This window comes from Anoplopoma fimbria, chromosome 21, assembly GCF_027596085.1.
Source record: "Anoplopoma fimbria isolate UVic2021 breed Golden Eagle Sablefish chromosome 21, Afim_UVic_2022, whole genome shotgun sequence".
Lineage (NCBI taxonomy): Eukaryota > Metazoa > Chordata > Actinopteri > Perciformes > Anoplopomatidae > Anoplopoma > Anoplopoma fimbria.
In genome coordinates, this window is record NC_072469.1 from 7,680,743 (window position 1) to 7,708,172 (window position 27,430).

A 27,430-nucleotide genomic window follows, 5' to 3' on the forward strand; every position below is an offset into this window, starting at 1 on the left:
AAAGCAAAGTCTTAAGAGTACTTTAATTGTGAAATATATTTAACATACTTCCAACTGATATAAATGATGATTGGCTCATCTTGTGTGAATGGGGGTGTTGCAGACTGAGAGGCATCATCTGTAGTAATCTACGTACGACTGCTGCTGAATGAAGTAGCGGCGAGTTGAGGCCTTCACCCAGTCCTCCTCTGAGTAGATGTGAAAGGGGTAAAGAGTGACCCGAGTCAACGGCAAGGAAATGAAACTGGGGAAGTGCATGAGGAAGGGACGGTTTCTCAGGGGAGGCAGAATTATACCTGTAGGACAAGAATAAGTTAAATGTTATAAACTCATAACATTTATTTAACTAAACTTTATCTTTGCTAAAGTAGAATTAAATCTTACCTGGCGGCCTCCATCCCCTGGCCATGCTGTAAGTCTCTCCTAGACGAAGGATTGGTTCCGAACTACTACAAATAGACAGAAGAAGAAGAAAAAACTTGTAGTAGATTACTTTTTGCAGAGGAAACTACCATATCTACTGTATTGGTTTCACATACCAGTCAATTCGGGGCAAAAGAACAGTGTTTTTGCGACCAGCAGGTGCAACAGGTCGAGGCTTTCTGTACTCCTCTTTTTGGACGGAGCAGAAATAATTCAGCACATCCACCATGCTGATGTTTGATGGCTTACACTTTGCTGTACTCCTGACGTAGAGGTACTTGTTATGTTCCTGTTGACATGGAAAAAGCGAGGGGAAGCAGTTAATCATTTACAGTAGCAAGCCAAAAAACAATCTAGACACCACGGGCCATGCCAGTCAACAACCTAGTGACAAGCTTAGTTAAGGTCACAGGAAAGGACACGAGTAGCAGTGGAGAGCTGATTCAAAGAAGGAAAGCCTCTCAGTTTTCAAACACCTGTTCTGTCCTTTTGTCACACTCAAAAATACTCAGATGGTGATAACAGATGTGAAAGATTAGTTTTTTTTCTTTCAGATTTAAAACAAAATTTAAGATGGAGAGATTAAGATTCAAGCAAAAAATGTCTCTGTTACTTTGTATTTGGAAATCCATAACTCCAGCCAGGAGTCTGCTCTGTCACGGAGGCCCGTCCAGATGTCAGACTGGTGCTGCAGCTCGGAGTCCCAGCTCTCCAGCTCTGGCCACAACCACTGCTCGGCCTCATTTACGGCTAAACCAGTCAGCATGCTTAGCACCGTTTCTCTATTGACAGGACAACACGATCATTTAAACCTTCAGTCACTTCAGAGAGTTGAAAGATTCTAAAAAAAATTACAGTTCTTTAAATAAACCTGCAATAACTTCCTGCCACTTTGGAGCAGTGGAGAGAAGTTGTTTGCTTCCACAATTGTCATTTACATTCATATATACTTTAAAATATTGATTATAGCTGCTTTAAATATAAACATTAAGATGTCTGTTTTGTCATTGATTGTAATTCTAACATTGACAGACTCACCGAAGACCAAGCTTCTTAAAAGCTAGAAGTGTGAGAAGCTTTTTCACGAGCTCATAGCTGGCAGACTTGAGACACATCAGTAGCTTCAACGTTTCAACTAGTGTGGCCCGCTCCACAGCTGACTGAAACACACACACAGGAAAGAAACAATAAGACACATTTACTTCTTCAAATGCACTATCGCAAAATAGATCCTGGACATACAGTACCATGTGTGGTTTCACAAATTTGGGCACCAGGTCGATGAGGCCTCGGTAAAGCTTGTCTGTGTTCTGTAGGAGTCCCTGGCTGTGCAGCGCCTGCAGTGCAGCCAGGATCATCATCGGAGACCTGCAGGTGTTGAGACGAGCCAGCAGCTGCAAGGAGAAGTCCTCTGGAGAAAGGGTGCTTGGGATACACTGCACACAAACACACACTTATCACAATCTCATCCTTCGCAATTGTGCGTGATATCATTTTGTGGTTAATAGCAGATATATATGCTTGGAAGAGATTACCTTTTTATCAGGATACAGGTCTTTAAACCAGCCTGCATCTGCAAACTGTTTGAGGAACGTCGGCACCTCAGGGGTGGGTTCCCGCTGTGGTGGTGGTGGTGGGGTCTTTGGACGAGGTGGAGGTGGAGGTGGAGGAGGAGTATTGGGTTTGGGTTGCTCTATCGGAGATTTTCTCTCTGGAGGCTGCAGATAAACACACAACTGCTGCTGTTTTGTGCGTTCTTTTGTCATCCGTTAAGCAAACACAATGAATGATCTTACCTCTTCATGCTTCACCTCAATGACGGGTTTCTTGGGTGTATAAGGCCGTGGCTTGACTTTCATTGTAGTCTCTGGTTTAGAGATTACTGCTGGAGCCTTTTTCTCCTTCAGTTAGAGAAACAGATCAATACAGCGTACTGACATATAACAACATACAGGAAGTCACATAAAGCTGTGAATTCTACTGTACATTTCTGCAAAGAAAAGCCAAGAATGACTGAAAACGAGGTTTTTTACCTTCTTTTTCGCCACAATCACAGGAATCTTTAATTTGGATTGAGGGCGGACCTCCTCCTCCAAGGTAGGAGGGTTACGGGGCTTGACGTCATATGGCTCAGGAGGAAATGAGTTTATCTCAAATGTATCTGGGTCAAAGGTGTCCTCCAGATCAATCTGTTAACACACCATTACCATGTTAATGAAATATCTATGTCTGCGTAATGAAAATGTACAAAACATTCAAATAAGATGGCTAATTTCTGAAAGTTGAGACAAAAATACAATAATATTTTCATTATGCAGATGCTACATAAAGAAATATGGTGCTTTTTAGAGAAAGAAGCTTTTAGACTAATGTTTTTGACTTGTGCTAGGATCAGACTGAGCAGAGTATTAAAGGAAAAATGAAAGGGGAGCTATTTATAAAGAGAACTTGTCAGAAATGTGTGTATTATTCAAATGTATCGAAAAGAAGTAGAAAAAAATAAGGGGGGGGAAGATGAAAAAACCTTAATATTGCGGGGTAAGCCATAGATTATCTTCATATAGCGATCAAAAGCCTCTTTCTTGGTTTCCTTCGTGCTGGGAGGCTTCGGTTTTTGGCTTTTTACTGAGCCTTGTAGGAGTGCCGCTAGGTCCATGCTCGAGGCCACTGAGCTTTCATACTCCTGGAACAAGAATGATAGAAAATATATTATAGGTATTTGAACACATTTTTCAGTGTGCAATTGAAATCAACTCCCACACACCTTCTGTCTTGTCGTGTCTTCGGTCAAAAACACATTGCTGGTGATTGCTGGCAAATGCTCTTCTTCTTCCTCTTTCTCATCTTTGTCTGTGCTTCCATTCCTGTTTAGCACAAATATTGCTCATATGTCATCAGGGCATTCTTTTGGATTTTTAAAAATATATAATATGAATAAAACTTACTTTCTTTTGCTGGGCTTTTCTTTACTCTCGATGATAGGCATGTCAGGAGGGGGCTCAGTATAATAAGTGTAAAGAAGCTGTGGAAATAAAATGGGATAAAATAGGCTTACATTTTGTAGCTCTTGTTAAAAATGTCCAAATGACCCCCCACACATCCATCAGCCACACTCTAAATTGACTAGTTACCATTTGATGATAGTTGTGTGGCAGGAACTTTGCACAGTTCATCCTGTATAGATCCCCTTTGATGCCAAGAAACAGTTCCCCTCCAAACCCAGCGTAGGCCAGACACTCGGGCACTGCATTCAGCCGCAGCGTCCTGTAGGTGCCACAGATACATAATAATAATAATAATAATAATTAAGCCTTTATTAGTCCCACAATGGGGAAATTATTTCTCTGCATTTAACCCATCCCGGAGGAGCAGTGGGCTGCAATGAAGCACCCGGGGAGCAACTTGGGGTTAGGTGTCTTGCTCAAGGACACCTGCCTGTTGCCGATAGAGGGGCTTGAACCACCAACCTTGTGGTTACGGGACAAGCTCTACCTCATGTGCCACAGCCGCACACATGTGCCACAGCCGCACACATACATTACTGAATCACTGCATGCTTTTCACATCTGTAATGCAATAATTCAGTGGCAGGAAATGAGCTCCAACCTGATGAGGTGATTATTTTCATTCCAGATACACATTGTCCCATCCAGACTGCTGGAGACAAAAACCTCCAGATCAGGAAGCACACACAGTCCTGCAAAAGCAAACACCCAGTCACTCACACACATAGAAACAACACAACACCATGAACAACAGACAATCCATCCAGTAGTGACAAAAACAAAATAGTTTATGTGACCTGTGAAGTGGTCTGAATGTCCGTCATTGGGGGGGCAACCGGTCCGGCTCTGGTTGAGTAAGTTAAAGTGCATCAGGTTGTAGGTGCCGGTGTTTGGCTCTTGAAAGGTCAGGGCCAACTGGGATCCCAGCGCTGACAGGTAGACTTGAGGATGGCTACAGTGCAGGCTCAGCTGTTGGCTTAGACACTCCTGGACGAACGGGTTTACTCTCCACACCACCACTGTCATGTCCTCACCTTAGGGGATAGGGGTAAAGTCGTTAAGTCATCTCTGAGAAGCACACAAAGGTAATGAAGTGACATTAGGAAATACCTGTGGAGAGGACGCAGCTGTTCTCAGGATACACCTGCATTGATGTGACTCTCTGGCCGCTGTGTGTCGGCATCCTGTACAAAACCTTCCCATTATCGATTTTCAGAACACTCACACAGCCTCCACTTTGGCCAAGAATGATCAAAAACCTGTAAAGAACAATCAAATTTACTAAAATAAAGATACTTTTTCCCCATAGTATATTAACATGAATGATATCTTAAAGCAGACATAATGCTCACTTATTCTTGGCATCATCAAGAGCTGCTTTATTCCTGTGACTGCATCCTCTTCTGTCCTGCAAACTCCTCCACTCCTCATACGCTTCCTCCGTTTCAGCCACATAACTGTAGAGTACGAGGCAGCAAGCCGGGCCAGGGATCGGTAGATTCATGGCGTCATTCTCAGTCACGTGGTCCCGATGCTGCCAGGGGCCCTGGCCTCTGCCCTTCCACTCTTGCATCAAAGTGATTGGATTAGTGAGTGTGTTGGCTTGGAGCACCGTACCTGTGTCAGTCAGAGCCAACAGAATCTCTTTTTGCAGGCAGTAGTCGGCGCACACAATCCTCTGCTTTGCCTTGAAAGAAGTCAACACTGCTCCCGTTTCTGCCGCCACAAGGTTGATATCACTGTCCCCGCTCACACAGAGGACTCGCAAGGGGTAAGGAGCAGGGAAGGGGGAGGCTAGGATTTGTCTCAGAGGGGCTCCTTCATCCTGTTTGAGTTTACAGTGGAGGGTGTACAAGGTCCTGATGGTCCAGAGCCCGACTCCCTTGTGGGAGAACGAGAAGAAAGTATCTCCCTTTTTAGTGCCACCGATGCACAACGGAGGAGACTTCTGCTCCGTGCGGACACACTCGACCACATCAGCCTCATCCAGTTTCCAGCAACGTATCGTACAATCCACAGAGGCTGAGAAGAGCATGCTTAATGCAGAGCAGTAGAACAGAGAGCTAACCACACCTAGACACAAATAAAAACACAAATTGTCAACATTATGCCTGATCATAAAGATAGACAAAAAGATTATGGATGGACGTTATGACTTTACCGTTATGTCCTTCAAAAGCAACACGAAGTTCCCAATCTGGACCCCATATTGTAATAGAGAGCTCTTGAGATGCGAGGATCAAACAGTCCAGTTGAGAGCAGTACGCCATGGCAGTGATATCGCTGTAAAACATAACTTGTTAATCTTCATGCTGAATAAAATCCAAATCACACCTCTTACAGTCTGATTCACCTCACATGAATCAATACACACCACGAGCAGAGATCCCTCTTGTGCTCCAAGACCTTCCCGGCGTCGAGGTCGACCACCGTCACGACCAATCCGCACACGACAAAGGCTCTGTGGGGCCGGTCAGATCGTGGTGGAGCCAACGCCAATTCAGTGAAAGTGCTGTGCTGCAGCTCCGCCTGTATCTTCACCTTACACCTCATGAGCATCACCGACCACACGCACACGTTCCCCGCACCTGCAGTCACCAACTCTGTGGAGTGCTCTGCAGCCTGACACACACGTATGTCCAGGGCATCGTCAGCAGCATCCACGGGGCGTAGCTCAGCGTCCAGAAGAGTGAAGACAGGCCCCGGGCCCCAACCCACCAGGCAGCCATTGATCTTTGTGGAGGTCAGGCCCAGAAAAGGGAGGTGTGCTTGGGAAGTCTGCTTGTGGCCATCAGCTTTGTAAAGGCAGACTGAGTTGTCTGAATGGAGGCTAATGAATGCTGCAGCCGCTTCAGAATACATCATGAAACGCACAGGGCTGTCACAGGAGAAATGATGTAGGCGATGGAGACCATGAGTGAACACTCGCTGCTTGCTTTTAGACTGTTTTACCTAGAGATACAGACAAAGATGAATAGTATAAGGTGTTTAAGATGTCTGGGATTTGAACAAAGCCAGTATGCATCATGTTTACATGGTCTACCTTGCCTGTAGCTGGCTTCACATCCTGCTTGAACAACTTCTGCTTTCCAAGCGTCTCCCCGTTTGATATCCCATTCTCTTGAGACAACAGCCTCAGGGTGGGACTGGAGAAGAACACCGTTGTTGTTCTCGTCTCGTCTCCTGGGGCCACCATTTCCACCACTTTCTACACAGGCTTTTTGCTGCATCCGCTGACCTTTTGTACTGCTGACATTTACTTGTGCATTGGCCTGTAGATAAACAAAAACAGGATTAGGAGTGTTGCGATATCTGTGACATTTAAAAATGAAATATTGATATCATGGTAATAATACACATATGATGATACTGTGGAAATAATCTAGTGCCTGTAAAAACTTTACATAACTAAGGTTACAGATTCTCTTTAACTCCCTACCCTTTGTATTTTAAAGGTAATTAATTTGACAAAAAAAAAAAAGTTAAAGATGATTTTGACTCGTAGCTTTTTTTTACATTTTCCATGGTCATAGCGATTATATCGTTTCCGTTAATTATTTTGGCAAAGAAAAGCATATCTTGCAAAGCTGATACCTTGACAGTCAGACTCTTTATTTCAATGAATGCCCAGGTATTCAAATAATATATTTTTCCCTGCTTTAAAAACTGTAGCTGAGAAAATGTAACACTCTACAATTACACAGATCATATGCAATTACTGCTTCATATGGAGTCACTCTTACACTGGTAAAAATCAAATAAACTGAAAGACTTCATAGCCTTTGAAATTCTCTCTTTTAGGTCTAGAAGCATTAGTGACATTAGTAACTAGTTACTTTTGACTTATTTTAATTCTAAATAGTGAAACTTACACATTAATGCACCAAAACAAAATACAATAATAAAAAGTAATATATTTTTCTGAAATGTGTCATTTTGCATAACAAGTACTTTTACTTTAATTTACTTGTATACTAATACTTATGTACTTTTATTTTAGTAAGTTTATGAATGCAGTACTTTTACTTGCAACAGAGTATTTCTACTTTCACTTCTGAAGTTGAAGATTGATCATCCTCAAAGGTTAGTGAACTCTGTTAAACTTTGTCTTTACCTTCCTCAGACTTGCAGACATGTAGCCCGGATGAAGCAGCGGGTTTGCACTTTAAAACAAAGATCAGTTAATTCAGCTAAAATCAATAAACAAATCACACGTGTGTTAATAGTTAGTCCTCTGGGAGCGTCGATGGTCTTTGTTGTCAGGCAACGGGTCGCTCGGCTGCATCCATGGCAGCAGGTCGCAAAACCTGAACTTCAAATGGTTTCTCAGGAAATGTTGGTACTTAGTTTATCATCTTTTCTAAATGAAATAAACACAATTTAAGTTTACCAATCGTGTTAAACACAAGCACAGACCAAATCATCAAGTCATGTCGCAAGCAGCTTTTCTGGGAATTCCTGGGGGGAAAAGTTTCAACACAGTATATATCCTTTACTGGATATTCTATAAGATATTATTATATTGTTTAGACACAGTTTATTACATTTGACTTTTTTTCAGACAAATAAATAAATACATCATTTATTATTTCATTACTCAACAGTACTCTCCAAATAGGGGAATTAATGATTTTTTAATTTATCTGATGAAATAAGTTGTTCCTTTATTATTATTAATAAAAAAAAATAGATTTAGCTGAACACAGGGCTGTTTTACAAAGCTCATCAAACGTTATAATAAAAATAAAATTCACATAGAATAAAAGAACCCAACTACAGATATAGTCAGTTTATTGTATAAAAATCAAAGTTATTAATAATGTACAAATATCTTTAATTTATCAAACAGCAGAAATATTTACATCAACAAACATTTACATAATATGTTTCTTATTAGGTATTTATGTAAGGTTATTAAATGTTATTGTGTCTTTGGTATTCAGCCATGTGTTTATGTAATTTATTTTGCAATATGGGAAAAATGTATAATGCATTTCAAATTTTAATATGACAAATATACAAACCAACAATAACAAAAAGAGATTAAATAATTGATATCTAGGCTCTTCCAGAGTCCTAACATTTTTTTGAATTAACACATCAGTCCAAATGCAGCCATACAAGATGCAGAGTTTCAGAAGGCTTCAGTCATCATGCTCTCCAACTTCTCCTCTTCTGCAGTAATAGGCACAGTAAGATCTCTGCTGAAATATTGCATTTCTATCTTTCCTGACTCGTGTGCAAGTGCTATTCCTGAATATGTGTTTTGTTGTCCTGAGTCTCCAAACACGGCCATGGCAGTCACCCTGAGAAGAGAGCAGAAAAATGAGCATCGCATATCAATATATCAAACAAAAATCATCCCTCATGTCTGTCTGGTGTTACCTGTCGGAGTCCATCCTTTCGGTGACCACAGGCTCCGTGTCGTTTTTCAGCAGGTCCCATATGTGGAGGTTAGAGGCTGCGTCGAGCACACAGAAGACTGTAGGTCTGGTCTGGGTCCACTGCAGTGAGACCACAGGTTCACCAGCTGTACCGTTCTTCCACTCTGCCACAGGAAGCTCGTGGCTGACCTCATGGAGCCTGATGCTGCCGTCCTCACAGCCAACCTGGAATAACGACAGGGAAAACTATATTATGTGGTATTTTATTGTTTTAACTCATCTTTTACAATAATGTTACTTTGTGTTGTTTAATATGTTTTTTATTTAAATGATGGTTTTATTGGTAAAGGATTTGCTGCAAAGCCAATAAAGTAACTTAAATTACAATCTCTGGAATGAAACATACTTAGGATTGAACATTCTAAAACAATATCTTACAATTGCCATATGGTTTGGGATATTAGCAGGAATGATTTACATCATAATAAAAAATATTAAAATGATTATGGTGTGATTTTTGTGCGGATCTGTACCAAACTGTGAATATGATGTATTGGCCAGGACACCTCTGCAGCAATATTTAATTTAAAATGGTATTTTGACACTTTAACAGATAGTGGGCTTGATGTGATTTTAACATTTCTATAGGCCATATTGCAACTGTAGTAACATTTCTATTAATTATGCAGCCATAATAAAAAAAAAAAGCAACCTGAAATATAAGAGCAGGTTTCATGCTTTTGTGCACAGTATAAAATCGTTGCAGGCCACTGTTGTGTAACCAATGCTGTGTAACCAATGCTCCTGTACTTGAACGCTTCTGAAGGCAAAAAATATATATTTTCTAACTTGGGAGGGAAAAAAAGGCATGAATAGTCCTCAAAATGTGTCATTCTTACCAAGAACAATTTTTGCCTGAATGGAGAAAAGTGGATCGAGGTGACATCAATAGGTCGGACTCCAGCCTCCTGAAACCTGTAAAACTTTGGTGGAGCCTTTAAACCGTGACTTGTTTCATGATTGACCAGACCCTAGAAAGAAAAGATATTAATGCGAAGCCACAAAATGAAACAGTAAGGACATCATACTATGGCAGAGAAGACGATGCTCACCATATTGGTGCCGATAAAGAAATGATTGGAGTCTGTCGGAAGAAATCTTAAAAGAAGTGTCTGTAACGGCCCTGTTTTCGCTGCATCTCGCGGTGATATCCTGCGAACCAGACAGACCATGAGAGGAGAAAAAAAGTCACGTCAGAGGTCAAAGGTTACCACATGCCCAGCCAAAAACAACCTGTGCAACAGTGGAACACAACACTTCATCATATTCACACTGCACATATATATACTCTTGTTTGCACTATCCTCTATGCCGCTGTAATCCTGTAAATTTCCCTAATAAAGGATTATCTTATCTTATCTTATCTAAATGTTGAGGGGACAAAAACACCAGCCCCCAGGACACAACAAACAAGATCGTATGACCACGACGGAGCAGCTGTGCTCCCCTGGGCAAAGACATTGTGGGGTATTTTGAGCCCCGGTGGACGGCAGTGACGGATGGTCCTCACAAGCTATGCATCAATCTCACCTCTCAGCAGTGAGGAGGTGGGCGCTGTGAAGTAACTTCACTTTGCCGCCAGGCCTCAGCCCTGCATGGGGAAAAAAAAGAGAGAGAGAGAGAGAGAGAGAGAGAGAGAGAGAAGCTTTTACCAGCATGTGTGAAAAAGATGATAAGTTGTGTGGAAAAAGAGGGAGCGACCGCTTTACCTAGATCAGTTGGAGAGCCGGCCTCGTTGGCTTTTGGGAGTTCCACCACCACCTAAAGGACACAGAGAGGAAAACATGCAAGTCCATCATGGCATGACTTTGTCAGTCGAGGGGTTTCAGGATCGCACAGTGCACAGGTTTTAAACACAGGTTTTTATTATTATATTCCTTTATTGATCCCCATGGGGGAAATTCGAGTGTTGCAGCAGCTCAACTACACAGACACAGACAATAAATACACATACTATACAACAAAATAAAGATAGAACAGGAATAAAAATGTACAGTATATCCACATGGGGGGGGCTGGTCAGCATGATGACAGACTGTGGTCTCCGCTGTTGTTGTACAGTCTGATGGCAGTGGGCACAAATGAGCGTCTGAAGCGCTCCGTCCTGCTCTTTGGCAGAATCAGCCGATGGCTGAAAGAGCTGCCCAGCTGCCACAGTTCCTCATGGAGAGGGTGAGAGGGATTGTCCAGGATGGCTCCGAGTTTGGCCTTCATCCTCCTCTCACCCACTGACTCCAGACTGTCCAGCTCCAGACCCACCACAGAGCTGGCTTAACACAGGTTTTTAACACAGGGCAAGACAGATAAAACAAGACAGTTTATATTGGATTGAATTAGAATGAATGGATTTTGTCACTCCTAATATAAATCTTTCTTTTCCAGAATTTAGGCTATAATCATGCTGAAAGTCTTGGAATTACAGTTCTCCTTCTTTTGAGGATGTAAATGGGATAATAAAAGGATAATGTTTCCATGGAGTCAGTGAGGTAGCTGTGGGTTTACACATTTTTTTAAGCCTGTATTTGTTTACAAACTGGCCCCATCAAAAGTATGACGAATTATCAATTTGCCGATTTGGTTTGCAAAGTACTCATGAATGTACAGAACTATCAATGAATGTATTTGATGCTGAAAAAACCTCAAAAATCAAAATGTGTATATTATGCAGTTAGGGACCATCTTTTTCTTTGTACAGAAAGATGTATGGTCATTTATTAAAAGGAAAAAAAAATGTTGATAATAATATTCTTATGAAATGTAAGTCACGCTGAATCTAAAAATATGTGTGTCATGTGAGTGTGTTTAGATTTGACAGTGTTAAGACTCAGACAAAGAGTCATATTTCTGCCACCAAAAGGATTGACCAGCTTCCTTAATTGCATGAGCTGTGAGTCACAGCCACTGGTGCTGCAACTGATGAGCGGGCCAAACTATAATAACTAACCTCATGTTATTTTGACACCAGCATGCACCCGTCTCCCTCCATGCTCCCTTTCAACTCTCTCGTGGTGAGGAGTGCCTCTCAGTTTAAAAAAACTCAGCATGAAGAAAGAATATGTAGGATCTACCTTGTTACCCAACTTACCCAGAAATTCAAAACCCCCATTTCATCCAGAGAAGCCAGCTGGAATGACAATCCTGACGACTCTAGGTCATAAAAAAAAGAATAACAATTAAACAAGAAGCCAACTGTGAATGGCAGAAACACATGGCATATTTATGAAACGATACACAAGGTCTTCAATCAATGTGTTAACCATCCCTATACCATTCCATACCTTCCTCGGATGCCAAAAGGGGGACCTCTGGCCTCAGCCCTCCTGCTGCAGTGGAGGGGACAACTTCTACAGATGTCACAGATGAGAAATGGCTCGAGCCGGCCATCACTGCATCTGTGTTGACAAGGTGACGAGAGAGAGAATATGAGAAACACAGAATGAACACAAGGGTTATGGAATAAACAGAGCCTCTGACCTTTAAGTGACAGAAAGGTCAGAAGCAGCTCTGAATCACCGTACACAGTAAATAAGGATGTTTACTTCTTATTGCCTGCTGAAAGTCATCTCTTCGCAAAGGGAGGAACACACAACAACAAAGATGGCTGAGTGGAAGATCAAGGGGCTTAATATTCTCAAAATAAAGGCAGACAAAAAAAGGCTCAGTAGACACATGCTTGGTGTAGGGTTGCGGAAATTAGCATGACGGATGACATGGTATATTTCCAGGCTTAAAAAGGTGTGGATTTCAAATTCCTGAAAAACGCCCTAGAAAGTTACTACTCCTTGAATGCAGTTTTAACAAAAACTAGCTGGAAAATTCTCGGTGCTATTGTTCCAGACTCATGTCTTTATATAAAATTCATTCAGTATGTTGACCTTAAAGACCCAGTGAAACGGAGGTTAGAGCGTCTTTAGCTCTTTAGAAACTAATATTTGAGCGGTGTACAGTAACAAGAGGGATTAAAATCATCCTTCACAATTGATTGGACAGCCAAAAAGTGGGCGGGCTTAGAATGTAACGAGATACAGAGCTACAGAGGCCTGTGGCTTCACACACATCTCCCTTGATGATTAATATTGCATATTGATTGATGGATGGTTGTCATGACATTATTGATTGCCATTCATTGGTACAAGCTTAAGTAAGCACACCTTATATTTGGTTTTAAAGGAAGGAAAGTAGATTGGATTTAGATATAAAAATACAAATAAATAGATTTTTTTGTATTTATTTTTGCAAATATTGTTTAAGAGGTGCACAATATAACCAGGGATGTGATAGTTAAAAAGGCAACTTTAAATTAATTATTTTAGTTTTTGATTATTCTATACATTGATACATCCATTTTCTGCTGCTTATCCAGAAATTATTGTTATATAATACTGGCGGGAACCGACAAAAATGTAATTATAAATATCAATCAATTCATGCAATCGGTAAATAATTCTAGGCCTCATCCCTTCTATTTTTTTGTGATATGTTTCATACTAGTATGACTGTGAGTCAGGTATTAAATTGCATTCTATGAGGTATTCACAAGTTCATTTGGTGAACCCTGCAAAAACCCCTTTGGAAATCTCCACCTTCTTCATATAATGACACAATGTGATGTATATAGTATAATGAGTAGAAGGAAAAGGCACTAAAAGTGTCATACAAAACACAGGAAAATATTAATATGGTGTGAGTGAAATAGTTGCATATATGGGAAAATCTGTGTTTCAAACTCTGTAGAACGAATAGGATTTCACCGGTGGTATTATTATCTTAACCATCCATGTCCATGTATTAAAAATACATGTAATCCTCCTCTCTAACATACCAGTGGAAAAGGTCGGCTGTCGGAAAGTCCACTCATCCTCCCCTATCTTCAGGCGATAATGGTCACTGGCGTGCTCCCTCAGGTCCCACAGCAACACGGAGCCAACTGATGTTCCTGCAAACACTAGTGTGGCCTTTCCAGGGCTGAAGCAACAACACTGCACCTGCATCAGTGAACATTACAAAGGGGTTACTGACAGCGTTCTGTGTGGACGTTTTTGTGGTTGTTATACGTGAGGTTGCTATGGTTGCCTTCTGTGAGTTATTGGCACATTTGATTTGGGGACACTGAATTGGTTTTGGTGCATGTTGCATATTAAGGCTGTCACTTTTGGAGATATCTATGTAATTAAATATTGGAGAATATAATAAATCTAAGCTAATTAATACAAGTCTTGCTAATGTCAAGTTTCTAAGTCACTGAAATGTTGGAAAAATCTAAATACTTATGCTGATTTTACTCCCTTTGCTCCAAATTAACTGAAAATGTCACCTCAGATTCGTAGACGAGGACTTTTTGAGGTCTGGACGGCTCCCAAATGTTCCAGATGCAGATGATGGTGCAGCTGTCGAGACGCACAGCGCTGGGCTTAGTTGTCGGGCTGTGGACTGACATCATGGTGTGCCTCTGGACCTGAGAGAAGTGAACCAGGCTGATGCAACGACCTGCAATTTACAATTAAATCAAAATTGGTTGCAATCCGTGGGAAGAGGTACACTGAGATGTGTAATTACGCGCATGTACTAGTTTATACAGCATATTTTAAACAACACTAATGAGATGGTGCATACCATAAAGAAAAGACAAATTAGTGTTGAGCTGTAAACTTCCATCGCTGAAAGACAGCGTGTCTTTTTGAGACCTCACATTCCTCAGGGATTTTCTCTCAGCTCGATCCTCTTCCAACAAGACAACCATGACCTTGATTCAGTCAAAAAAAACAACAGATGTTAGTTTCTGAGGCATAAAAAACATCATGTAGGAAATCAAAAAGTCTTTCATTTTTAAAACTGTGTATGAGTAAAAAAAACCTGAGAGGCTGAGCGCAGAAACGCTGTCAGACGCTGCGAATCAATGCTCATCTCACTTTTGTTTCGTGCTTCATGGGAGAGGTTTGGATCTGTCAAGAAAAGAAACACAGGTAATGTAAAAAATACCTGTAAACACTGAGTCCATTAGAGAAAATATTTTTAACAAGCTTTTCCTTACCCCCACAGGCTCCATTGTGCTCTGGAGGATGCTGCGTCCACTTCTCACACACCTCTATCTCCTCTGTCTGGATGTCTCTATCTGCATTATCCTCATTACACTGAACGTAAGCCTGGAAAGGATGAAGATATTTAGATGTAGAATATTTTTTTCTATGACATGAGTTCTTTTTCTCTTTTACAATCTGGTTACAGGTATATTTGTCAAGTAAGAAATAGCAAATACTGACCTGCTTAGTGTTTGCAGTTCCAAAGGTTCTGATATACATGTCATATTCATTCACTGGAGGCAGATCCAAAAGGGAGACTGTCATTGAGAAATCCAGATCAATTAAGCGAAGAAGCTCTGTACTGCGTTTCCTGAAAAAAATACATGTTGAAGGTACAATTAAAGATAATGCACAAATACTGTACATGACAAATCCTTGCTCAGGATTCCAAGACAAAAGTGTCCCAAATCATGAATAGGGAGTCACTATGAATATCAAATCATATTACAAATCATTCAACATGAACATGTTTTTTGCAGGTTAACTTACTTCTGTTTTGTTGAAACTTTCTTGCTGACTTCACGCTGTCTTGCGGCTACAAAGTCGATAAACTTCCCGCGTTGGGAGGCTCTACTCTGGTTCTTTTCTGATCCTATTAAAAGAGCAGCAAAGATGCCTTAAATCAAATATAATTCTGTACAAAATATGCAGACATAAACTGACTTCCGATCAGACATGAAGAAACAAATCTGGGCAACATACAATATGACCAAGTGCTTTACTTAAAATATGTTTTGAGTAGATTAAACAGAAGAAAGGACTGTACCTCTGGACCATTTAGGCGTTTCTTCCTCCTCTCTGCTCGTACTTTGTCTGGACTGAGCTGTTCCGACTCTCTCGTTCTCTTCATCCATGGCTCTCTGAATTGCTTCAATTTCCTTCCTCCTTTGTGCTGAAAGTTCCTCCCTCTCTTCACCCACCTCTGGATGCTGAGGCTCCCTCTCGTCCTCACCTTCGTTTTCGCTCTCATCCATCTCCTCAAAATCTTCTTCATAATCCTTTACAAAAGAGAAATCCCATCATTTAATACATGTTTCACACAAAAAAAATGCTTTTTCACAAACTTCACATCTTATAAGAATGAAAATGGATGCACTCGTAAAAGCTCTGAATACTCACCAGTTTCTTTGAATGTAAATCGATTACAGCATGCAAAAGTAACACAAAAATTGAGTAAATTAATGTTGACATGATACAAAACTTAAAAGCGTCCAACTATGGTTCTACCGTATGTAGTCTTTTTCGTAATTAGAAGCCTGTATTTTTACCTCAAAGTCATCTTCATATTCCTGGTAAGCCACATCTTCATCATTGGCAACCTGCTGATGTGACACAAATTAAGTAAGTAGAAAATATCAAATACTTAAATAAGTGTGAAGAAACTCTTTGGAATGATGCAGCATTACAGTGAAACTGAAGCTGAAAGTATTGTAGAGCAAAGAGAGTGCATAGCATGCCGTACACACAGTGTATTATATGGTTCACACAGCAAAGAAAAACAATTCACCTGCAATCAGTTCATTTATTTTTTTAGTTTCAGCTCATGCTGCAGCTGCTTTTATGAAGTTCTGAGTTGAAACTAAAAAAATAAGAACTGTTTTCATGCAAAAAGCAAAAGAAATGTAGCTGTGAGATTAATCTCATTGTAAGTGGATTGATTGTGTTCAGCCAGTAATCAGTAAGAATAAGAAGAACACATCAACAAACTAAAAACAAAAGTTGCCAGAATTGATAAGTAACCAAGCATCTTACAGGCTCTTCTACATCGTTCTTATTAGTTGTCTGCTGCTCAGATACCATTGCTACATCCTGGATCACCACATGGAGAGAAAAAGGCCATACAGTCCATTAGGAACCATAAAGAGAAAAATAAAATGATCTACAGGTTACAGATACGGGCATCTTATGGACTCACACACCTTAGTTTTAGTCTGATGCTTATGACTTTTGTCAGATGCTGATTTCTTGGAGCTGGTCGTGTCTCTGTGATGATTTCTCTCCGGTTCCTCCTCCTCTCTCTCCCTCCTCTCTTTGTGTTTGTCCCGTTCTGCTCGGTCTCTGTCACCACGGTGACGCCTGACCTCTTCACCCGAACCCTTCGAGTCTCGATTCTCCGTGGACGCGCTGTCATGTTTCCGCTTTTCATCCTGGAGAAGAGCAAAAAATCCACACCAGTAAAACGATTTGACCAAAGAAAAGTGTAATGCTCTAGAGTGGTGAGATATGGGCAGAATGTTAATACATTTATTAAAAATGCAAGATAGTGATGAACAATCAGTATATCTACAGATGCTTACATGATGTCCTCTCTCTCTCTGTCTCCTTTCTCTCTCCTCTTTATGTTTTCTCTGTTCTTCTTTGTCCTCTGAAATCAGAAACACATAAATGCTCACCTTATGTATGGAAATTATGAATTGTGAATATTGCAAGCTAAGTGTGCACACTGCTGAGGCCTCACCTCTTTCGTCCTTCACGTCCAAATGCTTTCTGTCTCCATGTCTCTCTCGTCTCTCTTTCTCTTTGTCATTCCTCTTGTCTTCGTGTTCATCTTTCGGTCGCTCTCTCTCTCGATGCCGATCTCTCTTTTCTCTTTCGTGCCTCTCCACCCGATCTCTTTCTCCTTCTCCACTTTCATCGTGTTTCCGTCTCTCCCTCTCAGTCCTGTGCTCTCTCTCCCTCTCTTCTCTCCGTCTTTCCTTTTCTCTCTCTTCCCTTCTTTTGTCCCTGTCCTCCTCATTGCGTCTCTCTTTACCCCTCTCCCTCTCTTTCTCCTTATCTCTGTGTCTTTCCTTGTCCTTCTCCCTTTCAGGCTTGTCCTCTCTATCTCGCCTCTTGTTATCATCATCGTACCTCTTCCCATCTACCAACTTGTCTCTTTCCCTTCTCTTCTCCCTGTCATCCTTTCTATCCTTTTCCTTATCGCCTCTCCTATCCTGTGAGCCCTCTTTTCGTCGATCTGCATATCTGTCTTTTTCGTCTTCATCCCTTCTCTCCCTTGGGATCTCCCTGGGTTTGTCTCTCTCTCGTCTGGACTCCTTCTCTGGGTCCCTGCGGCGTCTCTCTATGGATTCTCCACCACGGTGCCTTCTCTCATTGTCGTCTCGCCTCCTGACATTGTCATCACCATGTCCCTCCTCCTAAAAAAAGAGAACATAAATCCATGTTATTTTGATGTCATTTTGTCTACTGATATAACTTTAATACTGTCTTCTCAAAAACTTACCCTGATGTGTCTTCTCAGGTCAGCTGGTCTCCATGTGTCTTCCTTGGTTAATTTCTAAAAGAACAATTTTCAACAAATGTTACTATATCAAACCAAATCCATGCCAATAAGAAAGCAACGTTACATATTAATATTCTACTGAAATAAACTAATTTGCTTTAGACCACATACGGGCATTTCAAATATAAAGCACTTACCTTGTCGCTATGCATGTTCTCATCTGTGTTTTTTTTCTTTTTAAAGTCTTTTAAACGCTGAAAATCAACTCGTATTTTGATAATGACGCCGCCATGATGGCAAATCGTGTGTGCGCATGCGCAGTTAGTTCGAAACCAAGGAGAACGCGTCACTTCAGCTTGACAACAGGCCTGTTAATCAACCGCAGAGAAACCACTCGCATAAACAGCAGTTGCCATGGAAACTGCCATTTTCTTTTTGACATACTGTATTAAAAACGTTGTCATTTAAACTTTTATAATGATTTACACTAATACATATGTATTATTATTAAATAAATTATTTCGATGTTTTTGTTATTGTAAAATTTATTTCGATCGATTTCTCTGTGTTCTCTACAAGCTGCGTTTACCTCTACTGACCACCAGATGGCGGTGTGTTTTTTATCTCATTTTGAGCGCACAGTGCGTGATCCCTGCGCGTTTTATTTCGGGGGATAGGAGCATTTAACCCGTGTGGAGTCAGAAGGAGAGGAGCTGTGCACTGGACTGGACTGGACTGATTTTTTTTTAAAACCAAATGTCAAATACATTCCCACGCTGTTAGTGGTTTTAGTGGTTTTAGTGGTCGACTCCCCTCTGAAGGCGATGGCTGGCTGCTGTGCAGGTGAGCCGACGTGAGAGGACATGGGACCCGTGTCACCCAAAACCAGGACAGAGGACAGCATGACAGATATACCAGGAGCCCATTCACCCAAGGAGAACGGACACATCTCTCAGCCCAGCCCCAACTTTCCCCATCCCTCCACGGGGCTTTTACCCGATGACACCCCGGTGTCGTCCACCAGCGAGCTGACCCAAACCTGGGCGCACGTCGCCAAACCTTCGTTCTCATATTCCCCATTTACGCATTGGGCTATTTTGAGTTCAGCTTCAGCTGGCTGTTGATTGGACTTGTTATCTTTTTCTGGTGGAGGAGAAACACTGGAGGGAAGCACAGCAGGCTGAGACGAGCTCTTGCTTTCTTTGAGCAAGAGGAGAGAAGTATCAAGCAGAGTCTTACCACCTCTGATTTACCACCATGGGTAAGAAATATGCAATGTGCAATAACAAACAGCAGATGAAGTAATGTCCAGAAGTAATTATCCCACTTGATCTGTTTCCCCCTGTAAAAGCATGTGGTATGTTTGTGATGAATATTTTTGAGTTTCCAGGAAGAAACAATCAGCTGACAGGAGCATGAGGAGCAGAGTTGAGCTGTAAAGCTGTGATGAAGCAGCTGTGTCCCCCCCCACCACCACCACCACCACCCCCCCCAGTGACATTAGACATGAGAGTCCCAGTCTAAATACAGCAGGGTACAATGGTGAACCAGACACCACGCTGCAAGGGAAACATGCCCACATGGTCCCTGTTATTTTGGGATTCACACTGCTCACTTGCAGTCACTCACTCTATTACGGCAACACTTTATCTTGGCAAACGTGTTGGATATCACGGGGGGGGAGGGGGTTCTTGGTTTTTTCCATCTCAGGGTTAACAGATTAGTGTTCAGGGTTTTTTTTTTTGTTGGAAATCTCCTGAAACCTCCCCAAAGATTAGCAGCCTCAGTGTGTACCATACGATGAGATAAGGTTGCTTTTAATGAAGTGGTACCCAAAACACAAAAGACAACAACTCAGATGATTCTTTAGAGATTAACATTAGAAGACTAACCGCAGGCAATGTTTTCCCACAAATAAATGTCGAATGTTTGGCAGCAGAACTCATCAGTTTTGTCACTTGTGCCATATGTTCAGTGACTCTTGTTCCTTTAATAGAGGTTTGTGAGACATCATGTAATCTATGTTGTTAACTGCCGTCTGGAGGGAGCTGGATTATAGCATTAATGGGATCCATCTCAAAGTAAATGGCTTGGCCTCTTTTTTAATAAATTAATGAACTTAGTTTCCCTAAAGAAGGGTGTACAATGTTTACGCATCAGTCATTTAAATTCCATATTCATTGATTCATCTCAAACTCCCTGCTGACTCCTGCTACGTATCGACAAGTTAAGTCCACTGGAAGTCCAGAAGATAAAGATGAACTGGCTGTAGAAGAGCTTTAATATTTATTAATGCACTTTTTTATCTTCTGGAGTGGAAACGGGAGTGAAATTGAGATATGTCTATTCACTAAAACATGTTTTAACAACCCCAGATGGTGTCAGGTGTCCAGTTTAGAAACCGATAATGGAAACAGGTTAGATTGCATTTATTTGACTGCTATCCAAGCACAACATGGTGCTCATGTGAACTGCATATTAAAGTGAACGTCAAGTCCCTTCTTCATAACTTATCAAATCGTACAACCAACACTTCCCATATCAGACTCATCCCAGAGTCGCAGCTCAACTTTGTTCGTGATGCTCAGCGCAGCCTCTTGTTTTGAGAACAGTAAAAAAGCTTATTCTGCTGACACAAAAGGCTGAGGAGGCATGGAGGCTATTAAATGGGGGTGGAGGAACTCGATGGGGTAGAGCTACAGCATCCCACTCTGAGGAAAGGGGCATTAATGAACGGCCTTAACTCTGATGTTTCAGAAACTGCAAGGCAAGCACTAAAAGTCTAACTCTGCTCGTACCTGGTGAGGCTGTGCATCACAGAAAAACCTTCCAGGACTTTACAACAATTGCTTTGAATGCCCCAGATGGACAAGCTGAGCTCATATCACTGCATTTACACAGCGCTGTCATCAAGGGGATTTTACAGTTAAAGCCCCTAAAGCTTTGCCAGTGAGAGTTTTCTCCCCACTAGCCAGGAGTGAGCCTTAATAGACATGGCACTGCTTTCACAAATGCTTTTTTTAGTGTAGTGCCCACATTCCAAAACTTGTGCTGCTAAAAAGCACTCCTTGTTCCAGTTAATACCCTCAGCTGTATTCATCTGGGTGAGTCATTGGCTGGCTGGTGCAGCAGCTACTTACACTGAAAGTAAGGGTATGGTTGTTAGTTTAATACCACGGGGGAAATACATCCAGCACACTGTCTCGCTAACTGCTGCTGTTTTGTTTATGTAAACCAGGATAATAAATCACTTTTTTCCAATATTAGGATATTACCATATTACCATATCCAAAATGTAAGACAATATCTAGTTTCATTTCACAATAACAATGTAATATGTACATATTGCTTAGTCCTATATATATATATATTTGTACCAACACACACACACACAAAGATAAATTCAAATATTCACCCGAAGGACCACAAACGTTAGTTCACACTGCTGTTAGGTGATTAGGAAAGATTTCCTCTTTAAAAACATGTACATATACTATACAAACTTTAGAAAACAATTAGAAAATGACAAAGTAAATACAGCCAAGATATATAAATGACGCATTATTAACTATGCAACGTCTAGTTTGGTATTTCACGTTTGTTTCCAGGCCCTGATTACTTTCCAGTCTCGGTGTTCTCATTTTAAGCAGTTTGAACAACCGTGTTAGTCTCAAGGACGCTGTTAATTACAAGTTCATGACATACACCGCAATTCATTTTAAGCGTTACACCAACACAGCAACTAGCAGAATAATTGAGATGATTTACTCCCATTTTCTGCTGCTCAGCTTGTGTTTTATCAGCCGGCACTTAAAATGTGTCCCTTTGAGTGTATCATCCATTACGGTCACTGTGTGAGGTGTTATAATGAAGCTTCGTCTCTTCCAGATGATCATGTTATTTCAACCTCAAAACAAAACTAAAGGCCTGAATATGTCATATTAACTAGAACTTTCTGCTCCACGTCTTCCTGCTCTTGTCACAGCTTGACACAAGTGCTGGATAAGCACTTTTGCAGCCTCCAGGAGGGATAGTGCTGTCCCGTGTAGCTGTCAGACTGCATGTCATATCTCACCAGCACTCCAGCTGGAAAACACCACTTTATCTTACTTTTTAGCCTCGGGAAAACTTGCCTTCAATTCAGTGAGATTAAGAGTCAAGGCTGTTTATCTGCTTTATTAAGGAGGTGTGGGCATTGCTTCACACCTGTGTGCACAGTATTGACTTTATCCCAGGCATTTCCTTTGCCTCGTGTTAAATCAATGGCCAATTTACTTCGGCCGCAGATAAGATTAGTCAAACTGCAGCTCAGTCTCACGGTGCAAATTTATTGTGGAGATCTGTGGAGGTGTGGAAATGTGAGCGTGCTTGGTATTGGATTTTTTTTTTTTTTTTTTTTTTAAATGTCTTGAATTAGGAAAAGCACTGTCTTAAGGTAACATTAATTGTATTTTCTAATTTACTTGTAAACTCAATAGTACAAGGCGTGAATGCACTTTGCTCTGACTCAGAATGTGAAGAACAAATAGGTGTAATGTTTGCACTGAAGGCAGTTATTTTATACCACAGAACACAACAATATGATGATGAATGAAAGGTCATTCAAGCAATGCAATCTTAAAGTAGAGATAAAACTCAGTGATCTGTGCTTGAATAGTGTTTTGAAACTTATTTTTCATCTTCCCTTTTCCTTTATCTTCTTTCTTTTTTTTATGAAGCAACAACTCTATATCAATGTTCCTCTGCAACAAATGGACTCATGCACCAAAACCCAATAGAAACCCACTCTGCCCTGTCTTCTTCTTTGAAAGTGTAATCACACTAATGTGTTGCTCTGGATGCCAGGACCGTCGAGACAGGCCTGTTTGAAATGAGAAATATGATATCTTAAAACTTGATGTTCCTAAGTAGGAGCTTCGAAAGCTTTTTTTATTTGTAAAATCTGAAATTACATACAGTAGTAATTTGACACTCTTTATAAATGTAAGAGATGGGAGCGATGCACACTTTGGTCCTCTGCAGACATTTAATAATATATCTAAGCTTTTAGTTTTGATCGGGGCGAACCGTTACTTTAGTATCTGGAATATGAAGTGCATTCATTTTCTCTAAAGTGGAAGGTAGCTTTTTAAACTGATCGCTTAAAATCTTTGAACATATCATTTAAAGTCAGACTGGCAGAGGAACAAATCTCACCACATAGATTGTATGAGGACCTCTAAAAATGTTGCATTATCAGCCGTATTGAAACCAACAATTACTAAAGATCATCTTCCATCTTTTTTTTCTCCATTTTAGGTCCACTTCCCAGATATAGAGCGGGTGGAGTGGCTGAACAAGGTAAAGATTTCACCGGTTGTCGCTCCGATTTGTTTGCTTCAGTGATGCCCTCCTTTTCCACCTTGTGATAACTGGAGTAAATGGGATATCTGTCGCTCCCTTGCTCCCTCCTCTTCCCACTGTGGCTGTGTATGTCGCCACACTGTACGCTGCAGCACATTGGACCGTTTCTGCTGCACTGTGGAATGCATTAACCCGTGTGAATCCCCATGGCAACGACCTGGATGTAAATTGTAAAGTACTCACAGAGATCCCTTTTAAATGATCTAGATGCTAATATCAAAATGTACACTGGCTGGTGTCCCTGCTTGATGTGTTTGAGTCTGACAGATTCTACTTCAATAGAGCTATATTTTGAATATTTTAAAATAACTTTATCATTCACAGTGTCAGAGATGTTCCGGTATGAGGTAACAAGAATAGCTTAAAGAGGGAGAGGTTGTGACAGTAATATCCCACAAGGTCTTACAGCACATGTGCGTACATGCCCTTTAGAATGATCATATGTTGGGAAGGATTTCTCAGTTCGTCCCAACAAAACTCTACTATGATTTCTCCCCTTCAGACGGTGAAACAGATGTGGCCGTACATCTGCCAGTTTGTGGAGAAACTGTTCCACGAGACGATCGAGCCGGCGGTGAAGGAGTCCAACGCCCACCTCAGCACCTTCTGCTTCAGCAAGATCGACATGGGCGACAAAGTGAGCACCCCTTAGTGTTGCTGCATGGTTCCAATACTGGACACCTGTTGTTTCAGCAGTGACGTCACAGATTACTGGCAGCAGGTGGGGACAGCTGACGAGGGTGTGTGGTGGAGCTTGAACGTGAACACACGCTTAACGTCACTGACACATGGGCTTGTCGCATAAATAGTTTCCATGTGGGGGTCAGGAGGGGGGTCGGCCTTGTGCTCACCACGCGGGGGCTTTTGGGAGTGGTGGAGGTGTTGGTGTGGTGTGGTGTGGTGTGGTGTGGTGTGGTGTTGATGGACTGGGGTGGTGCAGGGGTCATAATGGTTTCCTCTCTCTTGCGGTGAAGCCCCTGAGGGTCAACGGGGTCAAGGTTTATACAGAGAATGTGGATAAGCGGCAGATCATCATGGACCTGCAGATCAGGTGAGCCCACCGGATCCTTATTTAAATCATTATTGTATTATAATATTGTTTTACTTCTGTAGCTAACAGAGTGGCCTAGAGAGAATATATAAACAAATTGAGGGCATGATTTATACATTTTTGCGCACAAGATAATTGTATATGCAGAAAGAGAGCAGAAACAGACCTGCCTTCTATATTTTACAGTAGATAGCACCTGCTTAATCAGTATAATGCTAACCATATAATCGAAAATCTCTCAATATCCTTTTTTTAATTGCATTTTACTAACAATAATCCTTGCAAATCAACAACGTCTTGATAACTCATCCCCTAACGTTAAAGTAAAGCTTAATTAAATATTCTCCATCCATAGCTATCCACAACCAAGGACAAGTGTTTTAAGGAGGTGACGGCTGGAATGAATGACTTGGTCTTGTTTCACTGCCAAAATGATTTCATCAATTAATTTGTGCCCCCAAATGATTCAAATCCTGAGAATGATTAAAATTAGATTGAGATAACTAATTATATCTTATGTGCACCAATTAGTAAATTGTGTCCTCAATATAAATAGATAAATTCTCTATTTGGCCACTCCTTGTCTCCTTATTAGCTTCTTTATGATTGCGGTTTAAATTTCCACAGTTTTCAAAGACAATAGATATGCTAAACATTTCTTATTTAGCACCTTTAAAAACAGTCATACTGGATTAAATGCAGCAATGAGTGCAACTTGAATCCAGCTTTGGAATGGGGGACATCGCCACAAATAATTAAAAACTACTGTATAGAGAGGTTGTTACAATGAGTGATTGTACCAGGAAAAAAGCACCTTGTGACTTCATTCTAAGGTCTTGAAAAAAACATGAGGTCAATGACTACAATCATGTCACATCTGGAGGAAATCTCTCTGATGCATGTTGTTATGTATTTTTTTACAAAAAGTTTTATAATGCATAAAATAAAACATGGAGTCACCATGATGTCTAAATTTGACCAATGTCATGTCTTATCTCACCATGAAAGTCCTTTTAATGTTGGTGGAAAAGTGTAGGAACCCTTGCACATGATTTTTATCGTACATATTTTGTGTTTTTGTCACTCAGCTTTGTTGGCAACACAGAGATCGACGTAGACATCAAACGCTACTACTGCAAAGCCGGCATTAAGAGCATTCAGGTAAGGAAATTCCTTTTTTGTCTGATTTATTTCACATCCTCACAGAGGAACTTTCTGCTGGCGTGAGTCTTGGCCTCAACATTGTTTGTCAGTAAAGAACATGAAACGTTGGATGTTAAATGGCACAGTGTCTTCAGTTAAAGGTCTCTCCTGTTGGCTCTAATTGGAGAAGTTTTTTCAAAGGTGGATGAACAGCAGCGTTTTTGTATAGCACATAAAAGTAGGACGCTGAAGGTATTTGGACTGGAGCTTTAAAAACAATATTTCTTACTATTTCTGCACAAGTGTATGATTTCATCAATAGCTGCATGAAAGGACAAAAGACTAATTTGTGTACTGTGTTCTACCACTGATGAGCCCATCAGGTAATGATGAAGTTAATAACAACAACAATGAAATAGTCATGTAAACTGCTCTATAGCATTGGCTTCAAACCTTTTTTTTGTTTAACCCTTCAAAATAAAGCAATGCCTTCTTGCAACCCTATGTCACAGGCATCATGTGACTAAATGTTTTGACCAGTTAATCCGAAGAACTGATTATTTAATTAACTTTTCAGTACTTCCAAAGAAAAAAAATGCTAGAGAAAAATTTGAAAAAAGGTTTGTATTGCAGAATTATAAAGATGATCAAATACAACAGAGTGGCTAAAAAAACAGCAAAATTAAAAGAGAATCATAATACAAAAGGCGACAATTAAAAAATAAATAATTGAAAAGTACGTATACTAATAGTCTTACTAGACTGAGCCCATCCATTATTCAGTGTATGTAATAAACATAATTTTACTTTGAAATAAACAAATTAACATTCGGCTGTATCAGTAAAAAAAATGATATGAAAGAGCTTGAAGAATTGTTTAGGTAGACAACTTAAGTAAACCAAAAAATGTAAACAGTGTATACAGAATGTGAATATCTTGTTAAAGTAATAATTAAAAACCAATACATCGATTTTGAGCATCGATACAGTATCAAAAGACATAATGAGTATCACATTGTGATACTCTCAATGTGACATAAATATTTCCTTACACCCCTAAATAATCTGAATCTTACTTTCTGAGAAAGCTCCACTGCTCTTTGTACTGCCTGACTGCATAAGTGTGTGTGTGTGTGTTTTTTGTTGTTCTTGTATGCCCTTGGCCCTTCTGTGTTGCTCTAGAGGAACCAAGCAGCCAGAGAAAACAATCAGTGTGGAGACAGATAGCTGTTAGGTCGGTCCCTGGGAGACGTTTGTTACTCACTGCTCTCATTATGTAACTCAAGGAGACCTGCATATCTCCCCAGCTCATTATCATCCACTAATACATCCCCATCGCTCCTCGAGCTGGCTCACATTACACAGAGCAGGTTCATTTCACCCCATGATGGCGCTTAGATTACTGATGGCTTCGTGAGGAGCCGGGTTAAACGCTGACAGATATTGGACTTTTACTGTTTGTTTAATATCAACCTCTCGTCTGGTCCCAGCCACTGTACAATCATTTTTTTTTAGACATTTTTCTTTTGTTTTTAGATTGTTGAGTCTTTAAGACAGATTAGTCAATATTTAACATACATTTGTTGTTACAGCTATAAATCTGCAGACATTTTAAGACTGTGTAATAACATTGTGGTTCTGCCTCATAGAAAGGGAAC

At 40.7% G+C, this 27,430-nt stretch overlaps 2 protein-coding genes across 3 annotated transcripts in view; one reads left to right on the top strand and one right to left on the bottom strand.

Moving 5' to 3' along the window:
• Positions 1-8,364: 8,364 nt before the first annotated feature.
• On the bottom strand, positions 8,365-18,461 carry dync2i1 (dynein 2 intermediate chain 1). Of its 2 annotated transcripts, none has more exons than XM_054622556.1 (23): positions 18,373-18,461; positions 18,176-18,229; positions 17,411-18,089; positions 17,250-17,317; positions 16,872-17,099; positions 16,705-16,761; positions 16,221-16,271; positions 15,719-15,950; positions 15,442-15,544; positions 15,133-15,262; positions 14,904-15,015; positions 14,726-14,814; positions 14,486-14,615; positions 14,187-14,359; positions 13,695-13,857; positions 12,151-12,264; positions 11,958-12,019; positions 10,582-10,633; positions 10,403-10,463; positions 9,925-10,024; positions 9,712-9,843; positions 8,814-9,037; positions 8,365-8,734 (listed from the first exon to the last, which is right to left on the bottom strand). In XM_054622556.1, exons 1-23 carry the CDS (start codon positions 18,385-18,387, stop codon positions 8,563-8,565), a joined length of 3,201 nt encoding a protein of 1,066 aa, XP_054478531.1. In that variant the 5' UTR covers positions 18,388-18,461; the 3' UTR covers positions 8,365-8,562. The 2 variants fall into 2 exon arrangements, with proteins under 2 accessions (XP_054478531.1, XP_054478530.1); XM_054622555.1 differs by having other exon boundaries at positions 16,221-16,274.
• Positions 18,462-18,885: 424 nt separating this feature from the next.
• Positions 18,886-27,430, top strand: part of esyt2b (extended synaptotagmin-like protein 2b) — a 29,906-nt gene continuing 21,361 nt past the window's right edge. The window contains 6 exon segments of the mRNA XM_054622557.1: positions 18,886-19,228; positions 19,231-19,436; positions 23,474-23,515; positions 24,081-24,215; positions 24,553-24,629; positions 25,718-25,790. Coding sequence (XP_054478532.1) covers positions 19,039-19,228; positions 19,231-19,436; positions 23,474-23,515; positions 24,081-24,215; positions 24,553-24,629; positions 25,718-25,790 — 723 coding nt within the window. The 5' untranslated portion in view covers positions 18,886-19,038.